This window comes from Syngnathoides biaculeatus, chromosome 9 (assembly GCF_019802595.1).
Source record: "Syngnathoides biaculeatus isolate LvHL_M chromosome 9, ASM1980259v1, whole genome shotgun sequence".
NCBI classification, from domain to species: Eukaryota; Metazoa; Chordata; class Actinopteri; order Syngnathiformes; family Syngnathidae; genus Syngnathoides; species Syngnathoides biaculeatus.
In genome coordinates, this window is record NC_084648.1 from 25,690,399 (window position 1) to 25,703,132 (window position 12,734).

Consider the following 12,734-nt stretch of genomic DNA (forward strand, 5'->3'; position numbering starts at 1 on the left):
TGGAGAGCGTTTGTGAACAGCAATTTTCAGCTCTGCCCACAGATTCTTGATTGAATTCAGGTCTGGACTTTGACCTGGCCATTCTAACACCTGGATACGTTTATTTGAGAACCATTCCGTTGTAGATTTGGCTTTATGTTTTGGATCATTGTCCTGTTGGAAGATAAACCTCTGTCCCAGTCTCAGGCCTCTTGCAGACTCCAACAGGTTTTCTTCCAGAATGGTCCTGTATTTGGCTACAGTATCTCGGACCTGCCTGGTGTGTTCCTTGGTCTTCATGATGCTCTGTGCAGTTTAAACAGAAACCAGAGAGCAGGTGCATTTATACGGAGACTTGATTACACACAGGTAGATCCTATTCATCATCATCAGTCAACATTGGATCATTCAGAGATCCTCACTGAACCTCTGGAGTGAGTTTCCTGCACTGAAAGCAAAGAGGCCGAATAATATTGCATGCCCCACATTTCAGTTTTTTATTTGTTAAAAAAGTATAAAATATCAAGTAAATTCCGTTGCAGTTCACTATTGTGTCCCACTTGTTGTTGATACTTGACAAAAAAATGAAAATTTAAAATCTTTATGTTTGAAGCCTGAAATGTGGTGAAAGATTGAAAAGTTCAAGGGTGACAAATACTTTCACAAGGCACTGTAATTTAACAGATTTTCCCTCAAGCGAAAAGTCAAATTTTATTTTCATTAATCCAAAGTACACCAGACAAAGGCATGCAAGGAGGGAGAGATGTGAATTGGTGAAAACCTCGGCGATAGTCAGGAAACTGATTAGAATTTCTTCTAAATATAGTGGCTATTTTTCCATTTTTCAAATTTTGTTTTTATTTGGTACTCTTCAAGGCTATACTTCCAAAGCCCAGGTCCCAAGAGATAAGGTCGTCACCCTGGATTTATAACATTTGACATACTGCGCAAATATGGCACCTGCCCCAAGACATACAGTACATCCTTAATCATCAAGGTACATGTGATCAGAGGGAGAGTGAAATACAGATTACTTTCTTGATTGCATGCAAGCTCACACATACGATGACAAAAGCAGATTTTTGTTATTTATGCACATTTACAATAATGAATTGCAAGCATTTCAGTGTTACCTTGAATTACCTTAGGCCTGCCGCACACTGCATGATGAGGTCAAACCCAATTGGACGGGAACATTGCATGAAAATAGTTGACAACGCAACCTTGCACATTGAATCATTGGATATATGGACACACTGAAAAATGGGCCTGGATAGATTTTTGACACTGCAGAGCATCAAAGCTGTATATTGTACTGGAGCACATTTAATTATAGTTAAGAAGGAGCCAGCTTTTTAAGGAGAGTGAACGCAGGTAAGAATAAAACCCTGGGTGTTATTTTCGGGCGAAAAGATGCCTGAAGAATGGAGGAAAAGTGTTCTAGTTCCCATTTTTAAGAACAAAGGGGATGTCCAGAGCTGTGGGAACTATAGAGGAATAAAGTTGATGAGCCACACAATGAAGTTATGGGAAAGAGTAGTGGAGGCTAGACTCAGGACAGACGTAAGTATCTGCGAGCAACAGTATGGTTTCATGCCTCAAAAGAGTACCACAGATGCATTATTTGCCTTGAGGATGCTCGTGGAAAAGTACAGAGAAGGTCAGAAGGAGCTACATTGTGTCTTTGTGGATCTAGAGAAAGCCTATGACAGAGTACCAAGAGAGGAACTGTGGTACTGCATGCGTAAGTCTGGTGTGGCAGAGAAGTATGTTAAAATAGTACAGGACATGTATGATGGCAGCAGAACAATGGTGAGGTGTGCCTTAGGTGTGACAGAGGAATTTAAGGTGGAGGTGGGACTGCATCAGGGATCAGCTCTGAGCCCCTTCCTGTTTGCAGTGGTAATGGATAGGCTGACAGATGAGGTTAGACTGGAATCCCCTTGGACCATGATGTTCGCAGATGATATTGTCATATGCAGTGAAAGCAGGGAGCATGCAGAGGAACAATTGGAAAGATGGAGACATGCACTGGAAAGGAGAGGAATGAAGATTAGCCGAAGTAAAACAGAATATATGTGCGTGAATGAGAAAAGTAGAGGGGGAAGAGTGAGGCTACAGGGAGAAGAGATAGCGAGGGTGGACGACTTCAAATACTTACAATACAGAGCAATGGAGAGTGTGGTCAGGAAGTGAAGAAACGGGTCCAAGCAGGTTGGAACAACTGGCGAAAGGTGTCTGGTGTGTTATGTGACAGAAGAGTGTCTGCTAGGATGAAGGGGAAATTTTACAAAACAGTGGTGAGGCCGGCCATGATGTACGGATTAGAGACGGTGGCACTGAAGAAACAACAGGAAGCTGATGAAGATGTTGAGGTTCTCGCTCGGAGTGACCAGGTTGGATAGGATTAGAAATGAGCTCATTAGAGGGACAGCCAAAGCTGGATGTTTTGGAGACAAGATTCGAGAGAGCAGACTTCGATGGTTTGGACATGTTCAGAGGCAAGAGAGTGAGTATATTGGTAGAAGGATGCTGAGGATGGAGCTGCCAGGCAAAAGAGTGAGAGGAAGACCAAAGAGAAGGTTTATGGATGTGGTGAGGGAAGACATGAGGGCAGTTGGGGTTAGAGAGGAAGATGCAGGAGATAGGCTAAGATGGCAAAAGATGACACGCTGTGGCGACCCCTAACGGGACAAGCCGAAAGGAAAAGAAGAAGTGTTATTTTTGTGTAGTCCTACTGACTTTATACATTTGAACCTACCCAGTGTAGTACATGCTATTCACATAGATTTTGGTCACATCACAGGCATATTATACTTTATGAATAAAGTTTAGTTTTTACATTAAATGATTTGATTCTTAATATACGGCAATTATTTGCCTCAGGGTGTCGTGCAGCCAGTTCCGTATTTCACTTGCATAAAAACTAGGAAATGTATATTCGACATGAGTGAAAGCTTTTGTGCATTTTAATTGGCTCTCAGCTGCAACATTGCTACGCTGTGCAACACTTGTCGAATTACACACACAACTCAACTCAGTCAGTCAGTTTTGAATTATAGCTCATGTTGACTGTTGTCTTACCTGTGGCAAGAATGATCCCTGGTGCCGAGCTCTTTGTGGAGATTGCTCCTGACAAGTAGGGGTTATCTGAAGTTTGCAGTTGGAGATGGAGTGAACAAAAAGGCTAGAAAATAATGCCAAAACAGGATTACAAATTCAAAAGCGTAAGACTTGACTAGACAAGACTAACCTAGTGTAGGAAGTGTGATAACTGAGTGAACACTGAGATAGTTGAACTTTTGAATAATTTCTCTTTGAAAGTCTCAAATATCATGAACGCTGTTGCTCTTATTAAAACTAAGACCATCTTGAGGCGACCTAAAACGCCAGGGAGAAGTACAATGATGGACAAGACTTCTAAATCAAAGATTTAAAGAATAAAATAAATTAACTTCAAATAGACTATGACCTCTAGACACCGTCTTTGTATTTTTAACCAAGAGTTAGTCAGGGCTAGAGAGCAACACTTTTGAAATCATCAGTCAGAACTGCAAAAACAGTGGCACTCTGTTTGCTGTGGTTAGCAAGCTCACAACTTCTCTGAATCAGATACGAACTGTAGTTCCAGAACTCCTTACAGCAAATAAATGCAATGAATTTAATTTTCATTTTCATGAAAAAAGCAATCCATCAGGTATATATAACTACAAAAATGCAAAATAATAAAACGATACAATTGCTGCCACCCAGGGAAAAATCCATTAATTTGTCAGAATTTGATAGTTGACCAAAAAACTGGAGAGAAAACCTTTCAGCAGCTGACATCATCAATTTCTTGACTCAATACCATCTGACTTTTTCAAAGCAATTGTGGTCCGTGTTAGTTTATTTGAGGCAAATAATGCTCAATTTAGTTAGTTCCCTAAAGCTCTTAAAGCAACTGTCGTAAACTTGTTCTATAAGGCTGGGGATCGGTTGCCGCCGAGGCTCGGTCATGAAGCGGCAGTGGATCGGTCACTGCCGAGGTTAGTTCGTGAGGTGGCCGGGGATTGGTCACCGCAGATTTTTGATCGTGAGACTGCCATGGATCGGTCGCTGCCGAGGCTAGTTCGTTAGTTCCCTAGTTAGCCGGGGATAAGTCTTGGTCATGACAGTCTTCCCTTGGGAAAGTGAGTTGCGTAATGTCTCCAAACATGATCGAAAAACACAAAAATATAGACAATAACTGAGAACTCGTAACTGAGGCAACTCCATGGTTCGGCACTATATACAAATTATATTTCTTGCACTGGTCCCTCTTTTAATGGTGGGTTTTTTTTCTTGTTTTAAATGATTAGAAGCTGGTTTTTTTTTGTTTTTTTGTTTTTAAATGCACCCTTACTCTCTCTAACCAGCACCCTGACTATAAAGTCAAGCTTTTGTAACACATAGAATGTGGACTTGCTGAAATAAAATGTGATATCCTTGAAAAAGACATTGCTTAGAAAGCAGCATACATTGCTCCAAAACCTCTATGTACATTGTAGCATTAATGGTTCCTTGATAGATGTGTACCTATGCCATGGGGAATAACACACACCCATACCATCAAAGATACTGGGTTTTGAACTTTGCCCTGATAACAATCCAGATGGTTATTTCGTGACCCATTTTCCCAGAGGGCATAATGCCCATGATTTCCAAAAATAATATGAAATGTGGACTTGTCACACAACAGCACACGTTTCCACTTGGCTTCAGTTCATCTCAGACGAGCTCAGACAAGCTGGTAACATTTTTGGGTGTTATTGATATATGGCCTTTCCTTTGCATGCAACTCAATGTGAGCACAAAGGCCGGTCCGAAGCTCGGATAAATGCAGAGGGTTTCATGAGGAAGAGCATCCATCTTAAAAATTTGCCAAGCAAATATGAGCATTCACCCAGTATCCATCCATCCAATCACCCATCTTCTTAGCTGCTTATCCTCACAAAGGTGGCTGGAGTGCTGGAGCCTCTCCCAGCTATTAACAGGGAGGAGGCAGGGTACAGCCTGAACTGGTTCCCAGCCAATCGCAGGGCACATAGAGACAGATAACAGTCACACTCACAATCACACCTAGAGGCAATTTAAAGTCTCCAATTAATGTTACATGTTTTTAGGATGTGGGATAAAACCGGAGTGTCTGGAGAAAACCCATGCTGGCGTGGGGAGAACATCCAGACTCCACACAGGTGGGGCCGGGACTGAACCCTAGACCTCAGAATTGTGAGGCCAACACTTTACAGCTGTGCCACCATGCTGCCCCATTGAATATCATACTGGATAATTCGTGGCCTAGGTTAACAAAGTCGGCCACCAGGGCTGTTGAAAATTCAGGAGGGACAGTGAATTCTTAAGCAGAAAAAGGAGAGTAAAGCACAGAGTAGAACTTAATGTGTGGAGTTTGAAAGTTGAGACTATGACAGGAAAAGCTTGGTAGTTGGTTTACATAATGATGAGAAGGAAAGAGTGATAAATTGTTTCCAGGAGAGCAGGTGGATAGGTGGCAAAGATAAAAGATTAGGAAGAGGGCTGAAATAAAAACCTTGGATTAGATGAGAAGAGAAATGGAGTAGGAGTTATTTTAAAGGGAAAATCCAGTGGTTTGGACCAACAATGTATCCAATAGATCATGTAATATGTACTCAATCTTGACAATGTAATGTTAATCCTCTCTCATTTAATGGTGTATGGAGAAGTTTTTATCGACAGTCACGAATTTTCAGGGGCGCCGCCATTTTGGTGAGTCACATGACCTACGTCTGCAGATGTGCCGTATGGGGTGCCGCACCAAAGGTTCAATTACATGGCACACCATTATGAGTATATTATGTGCTGATTTCTCGGATTTATCCTCATCTGATGAAGATAGCAGGATCGGTTGATCGGGAAGACGAAGGGATACTTCCATACAGTCTTGAAACTGTGGCTGTAAATGATGTTAAATATTTGGATGGTTCTTCGGATGGGAATGACGCGGAGTGTGATGAGTGAGCTCCGCCGAGCAGCGGGGCCGTGAGCTCGCTCTCCAACCCCTGACAAGCGAACTCCGCCAGTGCAATCTGTAGGTTGGTCCCAAGCCTGGATAAATGCAGAGGTTGCATAGGGAAGGGCATCAGGCGTAAAACTTTGCCAAACAAATATGAGCATTCATCTCCAGGGGTTGTGAAACATTTAGGCTGAGAGAGCCATAAAGAGCAAACGTTTTAAAAAATAATTCCAAAAGATCCATACAATATTTTTTAAATTAAATACAAGTGTATGGGTGCATTTTATGCAAGACCAACACTTTAAGAGTACAATCCATCTCTAAATTCATTTAAATAACATTTTGATGTTGCAAAGCAATGATGACAAAAATATTTCTTCCCATTAATACGACTTCTTTGCTGATGGCTTTTGTCGTCTGTTTCATACGTCATTAAATTAAACTTCCTACTGACTTCCCTCCGTTATTGGTGAACGTAGGTCCTGATGATGATGTTGAGCTTAATGTTATTTTAAATCCGAGAAAGACTTTTCATATGCATAGGTAGAACCAAACCCTGTCAGTACAGCAATACTCACATGCCGCATTGTGTGGTATGTGATGGGAAGTGTGTTCCAAGTTTTCACAATCAGATGGTCTGCAGGTTTCATTTTTTTCATTTCTTCCCACTTATGTAAGCTCGCCAACAATGCTTGCTGACAGAGGCATGTCTTTATGTAAAAGAAATTCCGGTGGTGGGCGGCGCATAAGCACGCTGTCATTATAAACTACATTGACAGGCTGCGTAAGGACTGTAACATTTGTAATTATGAGTGTACCCCTTTAAAAGCAGATGGAGGTGGTGCAAGGTAAACTAGGAAGAAGTGTGTGTAGCCGTAGGTCGTTGTTAGAGAACGTTACGTGTGCTGCCAAAATGTTCAACAACAACAAAAAAACACGTCAGGCTGACAGGTGAAGGGAAAAGTATATAAGAGAGTGATGAGGCCAGCCATGACAGAGGGATTCGAGACAGTGCCACTGAAGAGACAACAGGAGTGACCAGGTTGGATAGGATTAGAAAAAAGCTCATCAGAGGGACGGCCAAGGTTAGATGTTTTGGAAACAAAGTTAGAGAAGAGACTTTGTTAGTTTGGAGAACACACATAGTCTATCGGTAGAAGGATGATGAGGAAGGAGCTGCCAGCCAAGATAGTTTGAGGAAGCTCAAAAACAAAGAGAAGTTGTGAAGGAAGACATGAGGGCTTTTGGTATTTTAGAGGAAGATGCAAGAGATAGACATACATGGAAAACGTAGCCTTTCAGGGATCCCCTTTAATCGCCAATCATGATACTCCTTTCTTTCCAATTAACCTGTTCCCCTACAGAATGCTTGAGGAAGCCTTAACTTTCCCAGTCTTTTGTGCCATGAACCTTTTTTTTATTTGTTTTTTTGGGGGAGTGGGGGGTGGAGTTGTTACAGGGAACAAATTTAGACTGTGATAATATGTTTCATAAAAGAAGAAATAAATAGGTTAATACATTTGAACATTTGTTTTCTTTCTGTCATAAAACAAATAAATAGTGGACACAGATGTACCATGGCTGAGCATGAATGAAAACTTTTGTTTGCATTATTGAGGTACTTTACGGTTGGCCAGTATAATGACATTTTGAAAAGTCAAATACAACAACAAAAAACAAAACAATGATATATACTCACACTATGGATATAAAATTAACAAATCCTGCATGCCCCATACAGATCAGAACTAAAATATCACTTCTTCTTTGCTTTACTCATACCCTTCCGCAAGAGTTCAGCCAAAGAACTTTTGTTTCCTGTGATTACAACAAAACAGCAAAAACATTGCACTTTGTGCTTGGTGGTGTAAAAGTAGTTGTCACTTCTTACATCTGGTTTCAAAAACTTACCAAAACACAGTGAATTTCATTTCCATCCAGGTCAGTAGTTGGAGCTTGAAGGAGCCTCCAATCTCTGCCTTTGTTGTAGGTGATGAAGGTCTTTACCTGTTTTTCTTGACGTTTGTTTGCTATCAACATGCCTCTAATGCCTGACACCTGATGGCCGAACACAAATAACACATTTAATTAGATGCTTATCCTTGTGATACAGTTGGGAAGCTGTCTGTCATACTGATAAAAAACATTGCGTCGCGAAACATAAAGGATTGTCATCAGCAAGAGCATTTTTTGACATGGAGGCAGCACCCCTCACAATACCTACACAGTTAACTGCAAATGACCTGCTTATCTTTTATATTGCATATCTTATATGTACTGTGCAAGGCAATTTATCAATACTTTCAGGTTTTGTGAAAAATAGCTTTTCAAACAATACACGACCGAGCACTTCTATCCCTGTCCATTCGCTGTTTATATTTATATACAGTACAATACTTTCCAAATACGATTATTGCTGGAGCTATAATCATGCTATAGACACAATCAACAAAACTGTCCATTGAAAAATTATCTGTTGATTAATTCAAAATTATTCACAGTGATAATTTTTTTTTCAAATGTACAAATGAAATCAAGTGTTTGCAGTAGTCGGTGATGAGTCTTTCACATCACTCTGGAGGAATTTTGTCTTTGTAGAGCTGTTTCAACTCTGCCATATTGGAGGGCTTTCGAGCATGAAGTGCCGATTTAAGGTCTATATATATATATATATATATATATATATATATATATATATATATATAGTAAAGAAAATGAATATTTGAACACCCTGCTATATTGCAAGTTCTCCCACTAAGAAATCATGGAGGGGTCTGAAATTTTCATCATAGGTGCATGTCCACTGTGAGTGGGATAATCTAAAAAAAAAAATCCAGAAATCACAATGTATGATTTTTTGAACGATTTATTAGTTTGATACAGCTGCAAATAAGTATTTGAACACCTGTCTATCAGCTAGAATTCTGACCCTCAAAGACCTGTTAGTCCGCCTTTAAAAGTCCACCTCCACTCCATGTATTATCCTGAATCAGATGCACCTGTGTGAGGTCGTTAGCTGCATAAAGACACCTATCCACCCCATACAATCAGTACGACTCAAATTTGTAACATAGCCAAGACCAAAGAGCTGTCCAAAGACACTAGAGACAAAATTGTACAACTCCACACGGCTGGAAAGGGCTACGGAGAAATTACCAACCAGCTTGGTTAAAAAAAAAAAAAAAAGGCCCACTGTTGGAGCAATTATTCGACAATGGAAGACTGACATGACATGACGGTCAATCTCAATCGGAGGGGAGCCCCATGCGAGATATCACCTTGTGGGGTGTCAATGATCCATCGAAAGATGAGGAATCAGCCCAGGACTACACGACAGGACTTGGTCAATGAAATGAAAAGAGCTGGGACCACCGTTTCAAAGGTGACTGTTGGTAATACACTAAGACGTCATGGTTTGAAGCCATGCATGGCACGGAATGTTACCCTGCTTAAACCAGCACATATCAAGGCCCGTCTTAAGTTTGGCAATGACCATTTGGATGTACAGAGGAGTCATGGGAGAAGGTTTTGTGGTCAGATGAGACCAAAATGGAACTTTTTGGCCATAATTCCACAAACCGTGTTTGGAGGTAGACGAATGATGAGTTCCATCCCAAGAACACCATCTCTAATGTGAACCATGGGGGTGGTAGCATCATGCTTTGGGGGTGTTTTTCTGCACATGGGACAGGACGACTGCACTGTATTAACGAGAGGATGACCGCGTCCATGTATTGTGAAATTTTGGGCAACAACCTCGTTCCCTCAGTCAGAGCATTGAAGATGGGTCGTGGCTGAGTCTTTCAACATGATAATGACCCAGAGCACAGACCAGGAAAACCAAGGAGTCGCTCCGTCAGAAGCATATCAAGGTTCTGGCGTGGCCTAGCCAGTCTCCAGACCTAAACCCAATAGAAAATCTTTGGAGGGAGCGAAAACTGTGTTTCTCAGCGACAGCCCAGAAACCTCTCAATCCTTGAAAGATCTGTGTGGAGGAGTGGGCCAATATCCCTCCTGCAGTGTGTGCAAACCTGGTGAACAACTACAGGAAACGTTTGACCTCTGTACCAATTATTAACATTGGTGTTCTCAGGTGTTCAAATACTTATTTGCAGCTGTATCACAAAAATAAATCATTGAAAAATCATACATTGTGATTTCTGGATTTATCTTTTTAGATTATCTCTGTCACAGTGGACATGCACCGACGATGAAAATTTCAGACCCCTCAGTGATTTCTAAGTGGGAGAACTTGCAATATAGCAGGGGTGTTCAAATATGGAGGGCGGCACGGTGGATCAGCTGGTTATGCATTAGCCTCACAGTTCTGAGGTCCCGGGTTCAATCCCGGACCCGCCTGTGTGGAGTTTGCATGTTCTCCCTATGCCTGCATGGGTTTCCTCGGGGCACTCCCGTTTCCTCCCAACATGCAACATTAATTGGACACTCTAAATTGCCCCTCGGTGTGATTGTGAGTGCAGCTGTTTGTCTCTATGTGCTTTGCGATTGGCTGGCAGCCAGTTCAGGGTGTACCTTGCCTCCTGCCTGTTGACAACTGGGATAGGCTCCAGCATTCCCTCAACCCTTGAGAGGATAAGCGGCTAAGGAAATGGATGGATGGATGGATGGATGGATGGATGGATGGATGGATGGATGGATGGATGGCTATTATAGGGGGTGGCAGAGGCACTTATTTGGAACAGATTGAGCACGAAAACTGAGTGACATCTGTGTAGACTGTACTCTATTGAGCCACGATTGGTATACAATTTGAATTTCAAATTGAAGGAAATCCATCTGCTACGTTACTAACAATGATCAGTAGTGGTAGCACGTTACTTTGAAAAAGTAGTTATGGTGACTAATTACTTCTCCCAAAAAGTAACTGAGTTATTAATTGAGTTACTCCACTGTAAAAGTAACTAGTTACCAGCAAAAGCAACTATAGAGTTCCCACCCCCCACCACACACACACACAAGCCAGATGCATCGAGCAGGACAGCAAAAAACAGGTACCTGCACAGAGGTTTAAATTTTTTATGAAAATGTTAAAGGATTTGTTAAATCCAACTCTGAACGTGCATGGAATCCTCTCTCCAAACATCCACTCATCCAACCCAGTCATCTCAACATTTTTTTACTTTAAACGCGTGGTTGTATCGTAGGAGAAGCAGCTTCTCAAACTTGAGGTCAAAGAGTCTATTCATCTTTGCCGTGAAGACCAGCTTCCTCCACACTTGACACGCACATTTTTACCTTTCACCTCAACGAAGTTAAAGTAGTGTCTGAATCTCCATTTGGCAAAAGCCATCTTCCCACAGGAGTCCGAGTCTTAGTCTGGAGTATGATGGGCTGCCTCCAGATTTCACTTTTTGAAGGTAACTTTTTTCTTTTCCTGTTCACTTATGAAAAATCTTGACATCGGGTCAAGAAACATACAGTAAACTCTGCATAAGTTGACACTGTTTAGGACCACAACTTTTGTGTCAACTTAAAGAAATGATGACCTACACGTAACCTTTTCAGTCGTATTATTGGAGACTGGGACCTCACTTTTAATGTTGACTTACGGTATATGTCGGCTTATACAGTGTTGAGTTATGCAGGGTTTACTGTATTTTCAGTTCCATGTTTTTCTGCCGACAGTACCAACAAGCTACTGAAACCGATAATTTCCATGAAATCTGAATTGTGGATCGAAAAAGGTGGTTTGCCAATAACTTGGGGATAGTTTTGGCTCGAACCACATCTAGACCTGTTCTTGGTCTCAGTGAATGATTGAATGGTCCTGCTAACAGTATTTCAATCATTATGAGAACGGTATCTACGTATTGTAGGATCCATTTATACAGCTGTTGTCTGATGCTGCCTCACAGAAGTCATTTGCCATAGACCCAGTATAGCCAGCCCACTGAGACTCACATGTGATAATACTGCCACACTGCCATCCAGTTGGCGTTGTGATACCAATTACTGAACTTCAAGTGAAACAGTGGCAGCATCACTCTTATCTTTGGTTTAACGACCCAGACTCAAACCTTGTCTCCCAGTATTTGGGGTGGTTTTGGTTCATGCCAAATTTATACTCGTACCAATCATTGAATAATTGCTTTAATGTCTTGCATTACAGTATTTTAGTCCTTTGACAAAGGTGTCTCCTTATAGCAGGACAGATTTCCATTGCGATTTATCTGATGCTGCCTCACCGAGACAACCAGCCAAAGACACCCAGCAAGCCCCCTCACCCAGTTACATTATAGGCCTACAAACAATGGGAAAACCAGTCGCTTCTCTAACTCCTATGGGTTGTTTTCACTGACGTCACATTTTTTGCTGAATTACCCATACACCACTCTGTGCCGCTATTTAACCTCTCGACCTAACGTCTAACAGTGTTGTAGAATCAGGAATGCTCTCCGTTATTGTTTGTGTTTTTGTGTTTCACAGGTGTCTCGGGACTCAAGTACACAAGAGAGGACTTGCTAACCAAGAGAGCCTTCTTCTGACTTATCTTCAGACTTTTTTTCAACAACGCTCGCAAATTCGCTGAAGCTTTTTCCAGAGTTGCTAGTCGGCGCACTCTTCAAAGCCTTGCAATCCGGTACACAAGTCTGGCTGCGTAAGCAGGTACATCGTCTAACGCTTCCGACAAAAGACTAGACGTTCGGCAGCTCTGTGCTTCACGGAGACTTGGCTTTCTGGACGATTGCACGACGCTACTGCCACGCTTCCCGGGCTCAAC

The 12,734-nt window shown here is 41.7% G+C and overlaps 1 protein-coding gene across 5 annotated transcripts in view; it reads right to left on the reverse strand.

Annotated features, from left to right (window-relative positions):
* Window positions 1-12,734, reverse strand: part of sorcs3a (sortilin related VPS10 domain containing receptor 3a) — a 294,433-nt gene that overhangs the window by 67,410 nt on the left and 214,289 nt on the right. For 4 of the 5 annotated variants that reach the window (XM_061830273.1, XM_061830271.1, XM_061830275.1 and 1 more), the window contains 3 exons: window positions 7,904-8,050; window positions 3,064-3,166; window positions 1,113-1,139 (listed from right to left, as the gene is read on the reverse strand). In XM_061830273.1, the coding sequence (XP_061686257.1) occupies window positions 1,113-1,139; window positions 3,064-3,166; window positions 7,904-8,050 (277 nt within the window). The remainder of the gene's footprint in view (window positions 1-1,112; window positions 1,140-3,063; window positions 3,167-7,903; window positions 8,051-12,734) is intronic. The other variant, XM_061830272.1, reaches the window with a different exon arrangement.